This window comes from Argentina silus (genome assembly GCF_951799395.1).
Source record: "Argentina silus genome assembly, chromosome: 2".
Taxonomy (NCBI): Eukaryota; Metazoa; Chordata; class Actinopteri; order Argentiniformes; family Argentinidae; genus Argentina; species Argentina silus.
In genome coordinates this window covers 27,023,634-27,043,193 of record NC_139656.1, presented here as the reverse complement: position 1 = coordinate 27,043,193, position 19,560 = coordinate 27,023,634, and the positions used below count along the sequence as shown (strand labels likewise).

The following is a 19,560-nucleotide window of genomic DNA, read 5'->3' as shown; positions in this document are numbered from 1 at the left end:
TAGTACTGCTACTGCTCCCCCTCGCTCTCCATCCACCCCCCCCACCCCCCCGCCCCCTTACGTTCCCCTTGCTGCAATACTACTGCCCCACTTGACCCAGCCCACCAGTCCAACCACTACTGATGATGATGATGATAATGGTGATTTATGTCCTCCCCCTTTTTGATTGATTGATTGTTTTTGGGTTCCTTCCTACTTGGAATGTTCTGGACTGAATCCTACACTGTTTTCTGACGAAGATGGCATGGCGAATAGGGGGGTTACCTCCTAGAGAAGAATAGAGATGATGATGATGTGAGCTGCTGCCATTTGAACGCGAGGAGGCTGAGACCCCCCCCTCTGTCCCCTTCCTGATGAGGGACACACTCCTGGTCTCTCCTCCTCCTCCTCCTCCTCCTCCTCCTCCTCTCCTGTTCTCTGGCTCTACTGATGGACAATCTGTTACAAGTGTGGATTGAATGACGCTCCGGTTTTGATTAGTTGTTCTCCGTTTGTTGTTGTTGTTGTTGTTGTTGTTTTTAAAGTGTGAAGTCCTGAGGAAATCCCATGTTGAAGTGTTGTCCCCCACCCAGTTCTTCCCCCTGAGGAGTAGGAGGGCAGGGAGAGGCAGTGCTGCTGGGTGGTTAGACTGAGGTGCTGCGTTTACAAACCTATAGGTACGGGTGTCACCTCATGTTTTTTAGGTTTTTTTAGTTTTGTTTATTTTGTTTTTCCACCGAGCTCTTTGCACCAGCATAGCTACACAAAACCCATTTAATGTGATTGATTGTGGGACTCCACCCCTTTTCCACTTCAACCCCCCCCCCCCCCCCTCATTTGTTTCCTCATTCGCCTGTCTCCATGGCGCCGGCCAGTGCGCTGCAGCGCTGCTCTGTCCCTCTGTTTACGGCCCAACAGAGTCTGCTGCGTCTGTTTACACTAGTCTATGCCCCGCCCCTCGGCATCACAGGGGACGGGGCACCACAAGCTCCACCCCTCCCCCAGGAGGTGGGAGGAGTCGCTCTAATCTCTTTGTCCTCCCTACCTGATGGACAAAGCTCAGTCTGTATGTTTACACACACATAGGACTTCTTCTCAGAGCGCTGCAGCTTTTTTTTTTTTTTTTTTTTTTGGTACTATATGCTCGGTTGCCATGGTGACAGGCTGAGCTGCTAGGGGTGGAGCCTTTTTTTAGGGTCACTTGAGGTCAAGTTTGTGTGGGTGGTCGAGGGGGGGGGGGGGGGGGGGTTCTCTATAGGTCAATGTTTCCCTCCAAGGAGGGGGGTCAGGGGGCATGTGGGAGGAGTCGTATTACACTGGGGGGGTAACATGGCGCCCGGGATCGCCACAGGCGCCAGTTACAGCAATAAGATGGGGCGGGGCCCGCCAATGGTAAAGTAGACACACACGCGTAGTTGAGGTACCCCAATGTTAGACGTATCGAGAAATATTGAGTGAGTTCCTAGCATGAAGCTGGAGCAGGATGACTAAACAGCTGCATGTGGCCCTGCTCCAAAAAAATATACTCTATATTTTCAAACAAAGTTGTCTGATAGAAGAAGGCTTGATACAGTGATACTTTCACTTCATATGTTACATTTTCCTCATGATTACGCATTGTGGGGGATGGAGTTCTCCTGACTTTCTTGGCTCTTTGTCTGCGTCAGAGAGTGGGAGACTCAAGTCATACCTGAAACCTGTATAACGCACAGTTTTTATGCGATACCTTATGAGGGCCTAAAGTCCTACGGTGATAAATGCTTCCCCCTGAGTTTTGTGTTGTCGTCAAAAATACTCATGGCCTTGAACTGCAGAGGGGCAGCAAATCTTTTGAAGGCATAATTCTGTATAAATGAAATGATTTGTTAACGTATACGTTAACGTTTGTTAATGTATTACGATAATTATTGCTAACCGGTAATTGAGGTGCTGGTTATTTTACTCCAGAGTGCCCCCATGGCATGTGAGGACTGACGCTTGTGTGTTAGCATTAGCGTTAGCATGGAGCACCCACCATAGGGATGTAAATACTGGATGACAAAATATGTTTTTAGAGAATGCATACCATATGAATTCTAGTTTTTTATGACAAATTGACAAACTTCTGTACATTCTGTTAGCACTTTGAAAGTCTGTTGACGCCATCTAGCCACACTTGAGAGGTACATTTATAACACACACACACACACACACACACACAGCAATTTCTGCTCCTAACCACTCATCACATTCTTATGTTTTTAAACACTGCCCGGACTTGTGTGTGTAGAGATGTATGTGTCAGATCAGACTGAGTTGATTGGATACACTTGACGGGCTGTTTGTGTGTGTGTATGGGGGAAAAAACTCAAGCTTACACCCGATGACTACATGAAGCTTTAGTAAATCACACTGATTTATCGAAAGTTATCAGGTCTTAAAGAGGCCATTTTAAAATGGAGGCCCTGGTCTGTATATACGGTGTCCTCCATACTTATTGGAAAGAGGAAGCATTTTGTCTCCTTTCAGCTCTACACTCCAACCGGTTGGATGTGAAATCAAACGATTACTATGGCGTCACGGTAGAGATTCTCTCTTTTTTGAGCTTGAAAGGCGCCAAAACGCTTTCTCTTTCCGACACCTATACGGAGGGGCACTGCATGATCGGTGGCGTGCCGTACCCAACGTCGGTGATCTATGCACAGAGGCCCTATCCGCACGCCGGTGATGTCAGCGTAACCCAGTGTGCTTGTGTTTGGGCCACGTCGTGGCGACTGCTCTTTTTTCCTCGGGAGGGGAGGGGAGGAGGGGGAGGGGGAGGAGGGGGAGGGCTGCAGTCCAGAAACCACGCTAGGCCAACCTGGGGCGTGCCAGGCCCTCCCTGGTGCTTCCGGCGTGCTCTTCCATGTGATGGTGATGAGTGCGCTGTGTGGGGCTGGTGGGCTGGCAGACGGTATCACACGGGCCGTTCGCTAACCGATGGAGCAGAGCCGGGGGGGGGGGGGGGCGGGCGGGGCGGAGCCCAGCAGGGCTGAATGATGGGCTTGTTTGTCCCGTTTGGCTGCGGTCCAGAGCAGAGCAGAGCAGAGCAGAGCAGAGCAAGGCGGTGCAGTTCAGTCCAGCTTTATGTGCCTCGCTCGGCCTCTTTTGTGTGGAGGCCATCCACCGCGCTGCTGCTTCTGGAAACATCCCAGGGCCCCTTGTTGTGCTCTCTTTCTCTCTCATGCCCCCTCTTCTCTTCTCTTCTCTGACTAGATTCCCCCCCCCCCCCCCCCCTCTATCTCTATCCTCCTCTCCTACTCTGTCTCTCCATCCATTTCCCTCATGCTTGTGCCCTTTTTTTTAAAAATTTCTTTCTCTCTCTACATTTATCTCCTTTTCGACACTCTCTCAATGCCCGTGGAGGCTGGTGGAGGTTAGTCTCGTTCCCAGACACTTCCCCGCCCAAATGGTTTTAAAGGTCTGGTGGGCCAACGTGTCAGACTTGGCCTTCATTAAAGCCAATAGAAAGACAGTCGAGAAACGGACGGCACGTAGCCATTGGCTTTACCTCACATCAATCATCTCCCACAGCATCCCCAGTAAATTCAGTCCCACTAAGGCCAGGTTTGAGTCGTTGTTATTCCAGGCTTATATGCGTTGTGCGCAATAGGCAGGGGATGAGGTTAGGTGGAGGTCGAAATGCATTGTAATGCATGGAACAGAATGAGGAGTGGTATGTAACGTGTCATTCCATGCATTACCATCGAGCCTGTCCTCCGATTTCTGCCTCCACCAGCCTCCCCTGCTCAACACCTCTGAATCTTTTCCACCCCCCCCCCCCCCCCCCCCCGTTTGCCCAGTAGGAAAGCCTAGTGGTGAATTGCATCACTTAGATAGCCTTGGATTGCAGTGTTATTAGATCCAAGGGTAGTTCAGGGTCTTGGCTTGGAACATGGCCTCTCCCCTCCCCCCTTTTCCTCTTTGAAACCTTGTCCTTTGAGAGAGGCCCTGTCTGGCTCCCTGTGTCTGTCTGTCCACTCAGCAGTTCAGGGGGGGGAGAGCAGGGGGTTAAATGGGCCAGCAGGCTGTTTTATAATGAGGCTGTGGATTTGGAGGCTGTAGATGTGCTTAGTGCAGCTCTCTGTCTCTCTCTCTCCTGCTGTCTGCTCTGACTCAGCCCACAGCAGCCTAAAGGCCCAACGCACCATCTGCACACACTGTTCGCACAGGTCAGCAGGGCAGGGCCAAAACGCCCTTACCCTGCCCTCACAGTCACATGTCCACCATGTTGTTTAGGAACGTGTGAGGTCGACATCTGTATTTCACAGGCATCTGCTTCTTCCTGAAGTACTCTGTTGTTCTTTATATGGATATTTAGTTTGAATTTTATTATTTTTAGCCTATATAGTGACAGATATTGACGAGCAGTTATGATAAGGAAGGCATGGATGAAGATGATGATGATGATGGTGGCATTGGTCATTTCAGTTGTATTTGTAGATGTTTCCCTTTGTTTATTGATTAGGTCTCTGTTCAGAGGTTATGAAATTTGTTGTCTCATACACATTGACACTTGCTCAACCTCACCGTGTCACTGAAGTGCAATCTCCCCCCCCTCCAACATCCAATCCGGAGTCCTCGAACCCTGCGGTTCAAGGGTCAGCATGCATACACATATCCTGATGATAATCTTTTTTTTTTTTTTTTTTTTTTTTTTTATTATTCCTGAAGGAATTGATTGTTTTAAACAAAAATATATGAAGTCTTATGTTCAGCCTCCCATGAGGCGTCCTCTCTTTGCTCAGGGTTTGATGAAGAAAATGTTAACATATATCTGTATACCTTAGAGGTTTATTTTAAGATGATGAAACTGTGAGTGAAACAAGAGTTATGATGAAAATGATGGATTCTGAATATGAAATGACCTGGAATGATGGTGTGCTGTCTTCTCCTGCTTTTGCCGGGGAGTTTTTTTTTTTTTTTTTTTTTCTTCCTTTCATTTCTTCCAAATGCTTTCTGACATGGCTTGCGATATTGGCAACCTGTAGGGTTGGTCGACCAAAGACTGTCAGGCACTTTAGTCAACCATGTTAATCAAAAAAGAAGTCTCAAAGAATCACAGTCGTACAGTAGCACAGATCCCTCAACATGATCCGTCATCTCATGTCACGCTCCCATCCCCATCCCCATCCCCTTCCTCCTCCTCCTCTTCCCTTGAGCCTGCTTCCCTGGGAAGTGGAGGGAGGAAGGGATGCATGTCTTACCAAATCAGACTGCATGGCAGCGTCTCATCTCTTTCTACCAACACAGCACCAACTCCAAAGGCCCATCCAGATCCAGTCTATGTAGGAGCATTAGCATTAGGTGGAGCATGAGGTGTGTGTGTGTGTGTGTGTGTGTGTGTGTGTGTGTGTGTGTATAGAGGTGTAGAGGCCGAACTTATACAGTATTTTGCTGCTTTGATTTCTCACATATCCATACAGGGCCGGTCCCACCTATCCAGGGACTACAGGGGCGGGGGGGGGGCCCACTGACTGGCTGGCCAGTGGATTTAAGTCAAGACTGAATCAGGTTTCAAGTTGGGAAGGGGGTTCCAATACCCCCTTACACCTGGGCTAATGAAATGCAAAAAAATAAAATAAAAAGAAAACGATCAACAACTATCAAGCAAAACACTCTGTTGTCTCGAATTTGGATTTGAACTCCGGGCAAAATGGTGTGTCATCCAGATTGATTTTGAACCCTGGACAAGCGAACCAAATTGGCATCCAGTGCCTTGTGAGAAATCTGTTTGTGATGCCAACGAGCTCGGCACGGGCCAGAGTCGGCAGGTAGTGTTTACAGGTTGTGGCTGTATTTCTTTCGGGTCGACTCCAAACTATTTTACAAACCCGGGGCATTATCATACGAGGAGGCGCCAGTTTTATCCGTTGCATGTTCACCCGCCGCCCTCTTGGTACAATAGTACTGTACACATCTCATGTTGAAAAGCCCCCCCCCCTTCCTTCTGTTTCTATCTTTTTATTTTGGGGAAGACTGAAAAGTGTTTTTTAAACGATTTGTTCTCCTCATGACCCTTCCAATACAGTGTGTGTTTCTCTTCCATCGTCACATTTATTTTTATTTTTTTAATATATATACATATATATATATATACTCAAGTTCATAATTTGTTTGCTGTGCTTGTTTGTTTTGGATTCAGACTTCTCTCTGACAGTAAGGTGTATGTTAACGTTTTCTGTCCTGATTCAGACTTCCATCCTCACAACGGGGTAGAATCCTAACTCGAGTCATCGTGCACATTTCCCGTTGACACCAGTGCAAGATTTACACGAATGTCGGAGTTACCCTCGCGGATCTCGAGTTAGGATGTCGCCCATAGTCTCTGTCACTTCCTGTCCCCCCCTTGGCTGAGTAGTTTACTATATGCAGCTAATTCACAACCTTTAACACTCCCTGCCTCCTGTTATTTTTGATAACATTCTGATTTTTCATATATATTTATATATTGATTTGATATATACATATATACGTTTTTTGTTTGTAGTGTGACCTTTTTTGAGGAATTTCTTATCAGAAAAGAGAATGGGCTCTTTAATGAAATAACCTAAGCATTGATTGAGAGGAATTATTTTGTTGCAACTTGTGAATTCAGACACCCCTTAAAGACAAATAAATCTGATTTGATGAATCCTTTTAAATGAGTTGCCATTTTATTTTTTGCACACCCCATCCCTCACTTATCTCAGATATCTTTCTTAAGGGGTGTCCTCCCCTACCTCCATCTGAAAGAAGTAGACAGGTGATAGCACATTCCCGGAAGGCGTCTGCCATATGGCTTTTCCCGACCCTGTCTTTTCCGATCAGTGCAGATGAAGGAGAGGCGGTGAGGATGCCACTTCAGATTATTGAGGTGCACCTGTTTTTTTCCCTCGACATTCCAGTGGAAAATTTAAGGGTGATGATCTGTCCAGAGCCACAAGAGGGCGATCTCACAAAGCTCTTTGGATGAGCCGAGTGTTGGTTATACTGGCCCACTAGCCCCATTTACCTAACACAGTGAAAACATGGCCCTTAAACCTGCTCTCCGCGGTTGTGAATTGGCTGGCCCACCACTTTGTATACAATGCGAAAGGTGTGGTGTTGCAACTTGTATAATTAACTGAGAAACCTTAAACATTAAGAGACTGCCCTTAAACATGACGTGCAGAGGTGAGGTCATAGTAAGGTTTGAGGTTCCAGCAGCACAAGGACAATCTGCAGCGCTGGTTTACGCTCCACTTGGATTCCATTTGTTGTTGTTGTTGTTTACACGCTACCTCTCAGACCGCGGAGCAGCGAAGGCGATCGGGTGACCTTATAAGCTGCTATCTCCCAACAACTCTGCTATGAACCTCAACTTTTCAGGGTTGTTATGCTGATAAACTGTCTCCTTGGTTACTTTCACTGCGCAATGCCATGTTCTCTATTTTGTTTACATGGAATGGTGGATCAGCCAATTCCTACTTACCGAGGACAGCTTTAAAGGTACACGATGGAAGTTTAGTCGGTAATTGTTTGCATCAAATGTCTGCTTTAGTGTTGACTGTATGGTTATACAGTACTCATGTGAAATATTATCAATACATCTTTTGCCTTATTAAACTACACAATCATTAGCTATAGCCTTACACACTTTGGCAAAATAAGCCAATGGGGAGGTGTGCCCCTTTCTGTGCAATGAGGTCATTTCTGGACATTCTTTTTGACTTTAGGGGACCCCTTTTGGCTCAAGAGCACCTCCAAAGTCACATCTTCCATAATGCAACTTTAAGAGTTTAATCTGAATTCATGGATAATCAGTTTGTCTGTCTTCTCACTGGGTCAGGATCTGCTGTGTCAATCCAGTGTGTGTTTACTGTGGTGGGTTGGATGTTCTTTCTCCCCCCCTCTCTCTCTTTCTCTCTCTCTCTCTCCCTCTCTCTCTCTTAGGTCAGTACGTGTCACAGGTCAAAGAGAAGTGGTGTGGTGGCAGGGAACAGATGTCTCATTCCCTGTCAGATTCCCAGAGTGACGGGGGAGCAGAGGGGTGACAACACGAGGCCAGGAGCTGTGAGATGAACCTCAAAGCCAAAGGCCTTCATGCCATCAACCCCCATCTCCTAGGATCAGATGGGTTTATGCAATGTGGTTAATACTTCCAATAGGCTGGGTGGAGATTTCAACACATCACTCTCCACTCTTGTCTTGTGAGGTCTGAGGTGTGCGTGCGTGCGTGCGTGTATGTGTTTTAGTTTGACACACATGCTGAAACAGGCTCAAATCACTCCACACTTAAGAACCACCACCAGCCATGGGAACAATACCTCCACAAATAAATCACTTTTACTGCCCTCTCTGCCCCCCCCCCCCCTTCCTCAGTTCCTGTCTGATAAGGTGGGCTTCCTTTAAAAAAAACAAAAACATGATATCATTCCATGGAGTTTGATTTTGTTTGGTTCTAGTACTCTGGTTAGCATGGCAACCATGATGTCATGACCGAGGATAACACAACACACGACACAGACATCAATCCATCCACTGTTTTATAGTGGTTCATCTGCAGATCAAAGCTCGCTGTGTTTCTCTACCTGTCTGTCATATATGCGGGTGTTTCTGGCATGCATTTTTGTACTGTGTGCATATTGCATTCTTGACGCGGTCTGCTACGGTGTGGCGTGTTCATAGGGTTAGGTGTGTTGTGGCGTGTTCATAGTTATCACTAGGAACATGTCTCCCCATAAGATCCCATTGGGTGCCAGATTCCAGACTCCTGACTCTCGTCTCATGTCTGCTTGCATCATCAGATAACAGTAGGAGATATTTATTACTGTTAAATCACTTTGGGCCTGGCACTCTCTCTCTAACACGTTCTTATCTTCCTATGTTGTGAACATTTGGGTGATGTGAACATACATCTCACACACACACACACACACACACACACAACTCCAACGCAAGTCGGGCCAACCGCAGGCCAGGCAGAAGGGGAGATATGCTTCATGAAGACTGTGCCCTCCCCCTTTGACTTCCTCCTCCCCCTAACTCCCTCTAATACAGAGATGAACCTGCTCACAAGTCTTGTGGTTTCAGCAGAGCAGTAGAGCACAGACAACACACACATACACACACACACACACACACCCACCCCAGATGATTGCAAGTCTCATGTAGAGCTGTGGGTATTCCACACAACCAAACACACACACACACACACACACACACGTGGACCGGACCACACCACGACTGGACCTCTTCAACAGGACTCAACTGCCAACAGACAGAAAGGTTTGTTTGATGCGTCTCCCTTCATTAACACTTCTTCTTTAACTGTCAACGATTAGAAGCTAATGTTTCATTTCATTTCGCAGGGTATCATTTGGGCATTCGCTCTACTCCGTTTTCCGACAGAGCCCGGTCTATAAATAACAACAGCTCTTGTTCTCTTAGGAACAGTGAGTCTCCTGTGAGGCTTTAATGGCTTGACTGCTCAGGAATCCCTCCGCCAACCCCCCGGCCCTCCTTTTAAACCTTTAAACCTTTACATGTACCGGGAAGCTGTCATAGAACACCCTCTCCCCCTGGAAACAGCCCCGTTGACTCTGCAGAGAGAGAGAGAGAGAGAGAGGATCTACCCCTTTCCTCATCACCTCAGGCAGTGGAGACTGGAGGAGGGAGAAGAGACGAACAGGACTCAGAGACTCTAAAGTCCTTGTGGTCACCAACCAACCAACCTCAACACTCCCATTTCCTCCAAGCTGGGGTTGAGAGTAGCTCTGGGGGACATGGACGGGACTCCTACCTCAATCCCGGCGGCGGCGGTGGCGGCGAGGGGGGACTCTGCTGGGCCTGCAGAGGGTGAGCGCAGCGAGGAGACGGTGTGCGAGGCGCTGGGGCGCTTCGAGAGCACGCTGCGGGCGGCGGTGTGCGAGGTGCACATGGACGTGAGCGTGTTCAAGCGGGGCATAGAGCGGCGGGTGGAGGAGGCGTGCGGGGCCGGCGGGCCCCTGGCCGAGGCGGTGGCCCGGCTGCAGCAGGAGAACCAGCAGCTCAGGAGACAGCTGGAGGCTCTGGCCCACCTGGTGGAGGGTCTGGCTGGGGCACAGGGGGAGAGGGACAGTATGAGAGAAGGCCAGACCCAGACCAGTCGGGTTCCCTCAGGGATGTCACATCGCAGCCAACCCAGTCTCTCCACCTCCACAGTCCCAGGGTCATCAGGTTCTGGCCTCCCAGCAGGTCTAGCCTCAGGTCCAGGTCTTAGCTCTGAACCATGCCCCTCTCCAGGTGCTCCACTCCCAGCTCCCCAGCCCAGCAGTGGGAAGACCCAGTCCAAAGTGAGTACTCCCTGAGCGACCCTCCAAAAGGGTACTGCAGTTCTGGAGAATTCAGCATCACTGGCAGAGTGCATTGGGGTTGATTTTTATTTGTCTGTTAGTCGCGGTTAGATTTGGGTTGACAGCATATTTTTGGGAACCAAGCAGCACACACATGTGTAAACTGTTTCTCTGGATGCATATTCCTCTCTGTACTCTGTGTATGTACAGGGTGTATTTACGTGTGTGTGTGTGTGTGTGTGTGTGTGTGCTTGTGTGCGTGCTCGCTTACGCAACCTGTTTACAGTATTCCGTATGTGTGTTTGTATATGATTGTGTGTAACTTCCAAAGCTCTAAGTTGTAAATCTGTCATGTCTCTCTCGTGAGAAGGGTGCCGTGCTGCTCCTGGTAATTCCCTTTAAATCTCAGGGCTTAGCAAGGTGTCAATAAATCACACGGTGTGAAGATGACGGTGTATCATGTCCTATTGTACACTGGCAGTAACAGGAAATAAGCTCCCCATCCTCTTGCTCAACATCCAATTATAAACATCTATAAAGATATCTTGCATTGTTCAGATTAGTTTGAAAACTCGGCAACCGCAGATGTAATTATCACTGGGCTCGTGTCCTTGTAGTCACATTCCCTGCACTCACATTTACACACTTTCTCCCTCCCTCCCTCTCTCTCATTAATTCATTAATTCATTCACTAACTCACTCACTCACTCACCCACCTAAAATACATAATACATTTTTGGGGTGAACTATCCCTTTAAGTAGAATTGCCTCCACACATTCAACCACTGCCACATACATCACACATTAGCATCAGTAGCATCGGTGCAGGGGATTTGCTAGTTGGCTCATTGTGGAGAGCCCCACCATGCCACCATAAACCCCAGCTCTGGAAGTTGAGATCCAGTGGACCTCTCACTGTCAGCAGATGGTGCCTCCCATTGAACTCACGGATCCCACAGATAGACCATCTTCCTGTTGTTACCCTGGGATTAGCGTGCTCATCCCCCTCTCTGCTTCTCCCGTCCCCCAAAAAGGGCACATGTATTTTTGGCAGGGCAGGACTGATTGATAGCCCCCTGGTCCTGGGGGTTTGGGTTGTGGCTGTTTGGGGGCACTCTGTACCCCCCTGGTTAGACAGCCCAGTGTGGGGCTGGTTAGGGGGGGACATTCGAGGCTTTAGGGGGTCATTTTTAAACTTTTATAGCAGGCTTCACTTTTTATAGCTGCCCAATGGTGTGTGTGTGTGTGTGTGTGTGTGTGTGTGTGTGTGTGTGTGTGTGTGTGTGTGTGTGTGTGTGTGTGTGTGTGTGTGTGTGTGTGTGTGTGTGTGTGTGTGTGTGTGTGTGTGTGTGTGTGTGTTTCTGCCTCTGCGTGCAGGATTGATTTTAATAGCGCCACACATTTCCTGCCTCCCCAGAACTCTGACGTCGTTCAGGGATGGATGGTTCGAAACAGCGACAGTAAAAGGAGGAGAGAGAGGGGGGGGGGGAGGAGAGAGAGAGGGAGAGGGGGGGGGGGAGGAGAGAGAGAGGGGGGGAGGGAGGGAGAGGGGGGGGGGAGGGAGAGGGAGAGGGGGGGAGGGAGAGAGAGAGGGAGAGAGAGAGGGGGGGGAGGAGAGAGAGAGGGGGGGAGGGGGGGAGAGAGGGAGAGAGAGAGGGAGAGAGAGGGGGGGGGGGGGGAGGAACCTAGCTCTCACTTGTCCAGCACCCTTATGGCTCCCTGCGCCATTTCCACAACAGTTGTTTTTGTGACTGATGAGTGTTTGTGGTTCACCTCGGTTATGGGTCCGTAAAGCTCCAACGTTTGGGAGATGACCTCACCACCATGGTCCATGTTGCGTTGTCGTGCTCGGGTCACGTCGGGGTCAAGGCACAGAATGTGAGATGGTGCTAGACAGAACTGTACTACAGACGGAGGGAGTAGGGTTGGGCGATATCAAAATGTCATTCATGATAATACCACGATATATATCAAATGTCACAATATACAATCATATCCTTCATTGCTGAAGTATGGAAACATGCCAGTGTGAGCAAAAATGAACTGGAACAACTTGTTGTAATGCATGGAATGGAATGAGGAATGTGTTTAACACCCTGTGTTTGATACCCTTCCTCATCCTACGAGCCCGGCCTCGGATTTCTACCTCCACCAGCCTCCCCTGATAGACTATATATAACCCTAACCCAGCCTCCCCTGATAGACTGTATATAACCCTAACCCTAAACCCTAAACATATCCCAGCCTCCCCTGATAGACTATATATAACCCTAACCCTAACCCAGCCTCCCCTGATAGACTGTATATAATCCTAACCCTAAACCCTAACCCTAACCCAGCCTCCCCTGCAGTCTATGTAGTGTATTTGTTACAGTGTGATGCAGCGTCTCCATTGGAATCTGTCTAAAGAGCTTCTATAGATATGTATGGAGGAAAGAGCCAGCTTGCTCTCAAAGAAAAAAAAAAGAGTATCACTTTGGGGAATTGTGTTGGCTTAGCTATGATTGGTTGGTTGTTAGTGAGAAGAGATTGGAACAGGTGGTCATCAGTGTGTGTAGGAGATGTAGGTGTGGGTTCTCTGGCTCGTAAGGGTGATTTATGTGACCCCACCCCCTTCTCCAACTTCACTCATCACCCACACCCACACCCACACCCACACACACACACACACACACACACACACACCCACACACACACACACTCTCACATACACATACACATACACCCACACCCACACACACACACACTCTCACACACACATACACCCACACACACACACTCTCACACACACACACACACACCCACACACACACACACACACACACACACACACACTCACACACAGACAAACATACATATTCTCATACAGAATACATACAGACATACATTTACTGCGCACACACACACACACACACACACACACACACACACACACACACACACACACACACACCTACAGGCCCTCTCAGAGGAGCATATGTCATACGCAAACCCTTAAAAGAGTTGGCCCGGGGGGGGGGGGGTCTAGTTCTTTTTAGTGCAGCACAGCGAGTGCTATGCCCAGCCTATCCCAGTCCTGAGTCTCCTGATGGAAAGTTGAATTCCGTCTCCCCGTCGATATCCCCCCTGAGTAGGACTGCCAGCTGTTCCCCTCTCGAAACACACACCATGCCAACATTCCACAGCGCTGATGTCACCTGGCTCTTCCTCTATCAACCCCAGTGCTGAATGAGCCACTCTGTCAGAATTGTGTGTGTGTCTGTGTGCGTGTGTGCGTGTGTGCCTTTGTTTGTGCGTGTGTGTGTGTCTGTGTGCGTGCGTGCGTGTGTGTGTGTGTGTCTGTGTGCGTGTGTGCCTTTGTTTGTGTGTGTGTGCGTGTGTGCGTGTGTGCGTGTGTGCGTGTGTGTGTGTGTGTGAGAGAGCGCTCTTCTGTGCATGCTGGCAGGTTTCTAAGAAAGAGGGAGAGAGGGGACTAAAAGAGAGGAGGAGGGGAGCAGGAGGAGGAGGGGGGGGGGAGGAGGGGAGCAGGATGAAGTGATAAATAGAGAAACAGACAGACAGTGATACAGTAGGCATGTGAGCTGAGCAACCAGATCATCTCTGGTGCTAATCCCCGCCGCCCGAGCCTCACTGCACTGAGGTGATGAGTAGACGGGGCTCAGGTTGTAGCTTTCTGCTGCTGGCCGACACGGCTAGTGCCAGGCCAAAGGAGCTTCGCCAGGGGGGGTCAGCCAGGGGGGGTCAGCCAGGGGAGCAACCGCAGCGCGTGAGGCTCTGAACTGGCACTGAATAATATGATACCCATAGACACTGTTTTGGCTGGTCCACCACTTCCTGGATTTCAAAAGGCTCCGTTTGGGGCTATATTAGGAAGTAAGAGGAGTGGGGGGGGGGACTGATTACACATCTAAAATAGCCCAAAGACCTGAGCCTAGCCACACTTCACGTCATTAAGAACATGCTTCTTTGAGCTGAAAGCCACTGAAGATCTGTTCCACAATGGAGACCTGCTGAAACCAGTAGGTGGGTATGATAGTCAGGGCAAAAAAACAATGAGAGATTATGTTACTGGCCGTGGGGTCAATTTGGGGTCAATTTGACTAGGGGGTTTTTGGGGGGCAATTGAGATGGAGGCTGTACTCCCATTTCTATGAACAAGGAGGGGCATGTGCGCACTTGATCTTATAGCCATCTATGGCTGTGCTTCCAGTCCATTTTGTTTTTGACAAGCCTCCTCCCCATGGACTGGGTTATGTGTGCTGCACTGACACACACACGTGCACGCACACACACCCACTCACACAGAGAGAGAGAGAGAGTGTGTGTGTGTGTGTGAGAGAGAGTGTGTGAGTGTGTGTGTGTGTGAGAGAGAGAGTGCGAGTGTGTGTGTGTGAGAGAGAGAGTGCGAGTGTGTGTGTGTGAGAGAGAGAGTGTGAGTGTGTGAGGAGGTAGATAATAATGAATTACATTCATATAACGACTTTTTGAAACACCTAAAGCACTTTACGCTGTATGAGGAGAGAACACACCCCATCACTACCCATGTATAGTTAGATAGAATGAGCTGCTGTCAGGACTGCAGAGTCACTACCAATCTTCCGCCGTAGATTGAAGACCCAACTCTTCAGGCTACATCATAACTGTCCCTCCTAAAGACCTCTTCACCCCCACTACCCCCCTGTACAAGTTTCTCTCCTGTAAAAGAAAAAAAAAATTTCCTTCTTCTAGCATTGTGACTGCCATTGGCCCCTGGTCCGAGCATTGATTACTTTATCTTATGATGACTGATGGATAGACGATTCACTTACTTAAACAAATATATTTCTTGTAAGTCGCTTTGGATAAAGGCATCTGCTAAATGCCGTAAATGTAAATGTAAATGGAGGTAGAATGCTACCTACTGGATCCACAGAGGCATACCCTGCTTAGCTTCCCAGACGAGCCATCAGTGGGTGCAGGGTGGTGTGGCGGCCGGCAGGTAAGGCAGCGTTCACTCGCTGTCTCTACTCTATTGGAGGAGGAGGAGAAGGGGCAGACAGGCTCTCTGACAGGCCGTCATGGAGGAGAGACAGTGCTTGAGTAGGAGAGGCAGGCTGGGCGCTCTGGGAAATATGCAGTGGTTGATTAAAGGGATAGTTCCCAAATTGCATTGCTTTACCTTAAAAGTAGGCTCGTATATGCGCTATGAGGGGTTGCAATCCAATGCAATATTCTTTCCCAAAGCCATTATTTGCTTACATTAGCATTAATGACCCAAAATCTATGTGAGTGAATGGAGCCCAGGTAGCATCCTCTTATTTGCATAAAGTGTGGTCTGTCATCTGTTGTATAGGGTGTTGGTGTAACGGAAGCGATTGATGTAGCCCCTGTATCCACAGCTGTTCAGGAGAATGGAAATAGAAATAAAGGTATGTACACTGACACACACACACACACACACACACACACATACACACAAACAGACACACACACACACTGTCACAGGGACACACAGCGATAGCCATACCACAGCTTACCCCCTCGGATAACCCAAACGTCCCTCCCTGCTCTGAACTTCTACCCATCTGTGTATCTACTCTCATCCAATCAGGTATCTCCTCCAGGCCAGAGGCCGAGAGATCATTTGTGGACAGTCATATGTCACATGAGAACATTGAAGCCCCCTTGAATCTGAGCAGGCCCCATCTCCCTCTCACTGCTGTAACCAAAACAGAGTCCCCAACTGTCCCCAAAGCAGCTCAGTCTCCTGCCTCAGTACCCAGGACACCAAGTCACTCAATAGCAGATGCCACCTCCCCCAAGCCAGGGCCTGATTCTGTGTTTACACTTTGTGAGTGAAATGTGTATTCAAGAGGTTCTTCTTTCTTATTTTCATATGATGGAAATAAAAGTTTGTCAGCAGGTCAACCTTCACGGTTAAAGTAAAAAAAAACACATGAATAAACAAATGCATGACTTTTGTCGTTTCAGCTCCAGAAAGTACCTCAAAGCCACCAGAAGTGGGGTCACTAGGGGAGGGTCAGGTAACACAGGAGCATTCAGACCCTGTGCCTCAGAGCAGGCCCCATTTCCCCCTCACTGCCATGAAGAAGAGTAGCCTCGAGTCTCCTGCTTCAGTAGAGCCAAAGTCACCCGGTCACTTTGTACCAGACGTCACCACTCCCAAACCAACATCAGAATATCCTTTCAGATCTCGTGAGTGAAACTCAGGACACAAGGGCTTTGCTTTGACCGTCTCCTGTGATTGTCCTCTTACTTTTATAATTAAAGATGTGTTCTTAGTAATCTACTACTTCAGTACAGAAGGTAAAGACTAATGAAAGATCACTGATGTCTGGCTTTGATCTTGGTTGTTTCAGCATCAGCTCTGACAAAGGAGACCCCTGTCCCAATGCGTACAATAACCCTTCCTCAAGCAACAGGTAAGGGCCTCACAAGTAAAGTGTACTACATTTTCTGTCTGACAGATTGTAAATATTTGTCAGTCTGCTGCTCTCTTCAACACTTGGTAACTCAAAACCTTACCAGGTAACCTGTTCTTCTCTTGCTTCTCTTCTCAACCAATCAGATAATTCCTCTGGGCCACAGGAAGTAAAGTCACCAATCATTGGTCAGGTATCACAGGAGCACACAGAACCTGTGTCCCTGACCAAGCCTCATATCCCCTTCACTGCTATGGCCAAAAGCAGCCCTGACTCACCCACTGCACTCACCCCAACACAATCTCCTGCTTCAGTGCCCAAGTCACCTAGTCTCTCAAAAGATGTCCCTTCACCGAACCCTACAGGACAATATCCTTTTAAGCGTGGTGAGTGAAACAAGGACACTACGGCTCCACGGCTCCTGTCTTCCTCTCTATCTCCTCTCGTCTCTCCATTTCTGACTTTGTTCTGTCCTGTTGTTTCTTTGTCTAACTTCTCCTCACTTCTATTCCTTTCCATCCTTTCCGTTTCGGACTTTGTTACATCAGGACCACCACTTAAGACAGCGAGTAGTCCCAATCTGATGCGGAGCGTGAGCTTTCCCCAACCAGCAGGTAGAACATAACTGGTTTGAAGTGGGCCAAGCTAGCCAATGCCTATGTTATCTGTTTGTATGGTCGTGCATCTGATGATCTTCCATCTGCCACAGCCCCTCTTTTATATGGTCTAGTTAACATTGTCTCCTCTCTCCCCTCCTCTGTATGCCGTGCAGAAACACTCCTCCCCTGCTTGTCCTCCAAATCAGTGGGAAAATCTGGTTTCTCCACGGCAAGCACAGATAGGTACAGTATACATCCTGGACATGTCAAACCTAGTCTGTTCAAGACTGACTGTTCAAATGTCTACACTACTACAATTGTGTTTTTGTAGGGTATTTACAATTGCAATTTGCATTGCGTCTATGATTTATGACCAAGTATTGCATCTATGTTTTCTTATCACGTCTAGGAGCCTGGACAAGCTTGGGAGTGTGTCATTTGGTGGTAGTTTGGACACACAGACACTGCCCCGCAGCAATGGGACCCAGGCCAAACGAGCTCTCTTTGAGAGAATGGACACAGAGCCTGGCAGGTAGGGCAGAGCTACCTGTTCTGACCTCTACCCCCTAACCGAATACTGTACTACTACGATAATCTACTGTAATATTCTAAAACTGTATAATCCTATTTTACAGGCCCAAGGCCCCAGACTCCAGGCCTAAGCTGAAGCGTTCTCAGAGTTTTGGAGTGTCCAGCGCCAGCAGCATCAAGCAGATCCTCCTTGAGTGGTGCCGCTCCAAAACCATCGGCTACAAGGTGAGTCAAGACCTTATCTCGCAACCCAGAATCTCATCTCCCGATTGAGATATTGGGGACGGGAAGTTGACGGCAAGTCTCTACCCCCCCCCCCCTCCCCAAGTTTGGGCTATAGCTCCACCTGAGCCTTGATCGAGACAGTAGCAGGCTCAACAACGCTGAATTCCAACTTCAGATACGTTGTTTGCAAAAATTATATAATGATATAGTTACACTACACACTTCTCATTTGGATTCAGGCCTCAGTCAATATATAGGATTGTTCATATGTTTTTAATTGGGTTTTTTTAAAACCCAAAAATGGAAGTCATACTCCATTTCACTCCCTTACCATCCTCCTCCTCCACCAGAACATAGACATCCAGAACTTCTCGTCCAGCTGGTGTGATGGGTTGGCCTTCTGTGCCCTTGTCCACTCCTTCTTCCCCCTGGAGTTTGACTACAACACACTGGACCGTGCCAATCGCAAACACAACTTTGAAGTGGCCTTCACCACGGCAGAGTAAGTGTATTCAAAAGTGTGTGCGTGTCCCATATGATGGGAGAGATGTGTTTGTCAAAAACGTAAGTAAAACGTGTTTATTTGAGAGTGTGTTTAACATTCCTCCTCTCCCTCTCGTTCAGGAAGCAAGCTGACTGTGTGCGTCTCATAGAGGTGGATGATATGATGGTGATGGGCAATAAGCCAGACCCCATGTGTGTGTTCACCTACGTCCAGTCCCTCTACAGTCACCTGAAGACGTTTGAGTGACCTTCGGAATAGATACGACTTCCTGTGACATCACCTCCATTGCACCACACCACAATGATAGTCTCCAGAAACTGAAACAAGTCTCAGAACATGTATTCAATCCCTCTATATCAATCAATTTGATAAGTATTCTGCCATACCAGTTTTTTCTGCTGCCTGTTTTGTGATTGTTTAAATTGTTGCCTTTTTTTGTTGGATGATTATCAGAGAATTTATCAAATACAATTGTATTGGAATTATTCTAGTTGTGTAATGTGCTGTGTATAAGGATTTGAGCTCATTTAGAGGTAACACATACGCAAACGTATGTTTAATTGTGCTGTATAGTTTTACAGAGTTTAACTCAAGAGTGCCACCTGCTGGTCATTTTTAGTGGTTAAATTTATGTGACCCAAAGCAAAAGAAAATCTTTAACAATCCAATTAAGTTGAACTATATCTTATTTTTGTTACATGTAGCAAACCACTTAAAATACATAAAATTAAGCATAAGACAACATGCAGGAGTTCCAACATTGGGTGTCAATACTTTCAAGCTTTCGTTTCAAACTATTAAACCAACTACGACTGCAATATGTGTCACTTCTCTAGCTTTACCGTCTGTGAATCTGCTGTTGGGTTTACCACTGTACTGTTTTAAATACTGTATGATATAAACAACTGGGGCTTGAATCAGCAACCTTTTATACAGGGTGGTGCCAGAGATGTTGATTTTGCGCAGCCTCCTTCCGATATGGTCCA

At 47.9% G+C, this 19,560-nt stretch overlaps 1 protein-coding gene across 1 annotated transcript; it reads left to right on the top strand.

The window, feature by feature from the left end:
* Positions 1-9,743: 9,743 nt before the first annotated feature.
* Positions 9,744-19,364, top strand: LOC310801286 (smoothelin-like protein 2; the record flags this gene model as incomplete). The annotated part of the gene is made up of 11 exons (XM_083665280.1): positions 9,744-10,292; positions 15,625-15,700; positions 16,263-16,487; positions 16,652-16,714; positions 16,861-17,100; positions 17,263-17,328; positions 17,487-17,556; positions 17,723-17,845; positions 17,949-18,069; positions 18,420-18,571; positions 18,694-19,364. The coding sequence occupies 11 exons, from the start codon at positions 9,744-9,746 to the stop codon at positions 18,818-18,820; spliced, it is 1,812 nt and encodes a 603-aa protein (XP_083521406.1). The 3' UTR covers positions 18,821-19,364.
* Positions 19,365-19,560: the final 196 nt, after the last annotated feature.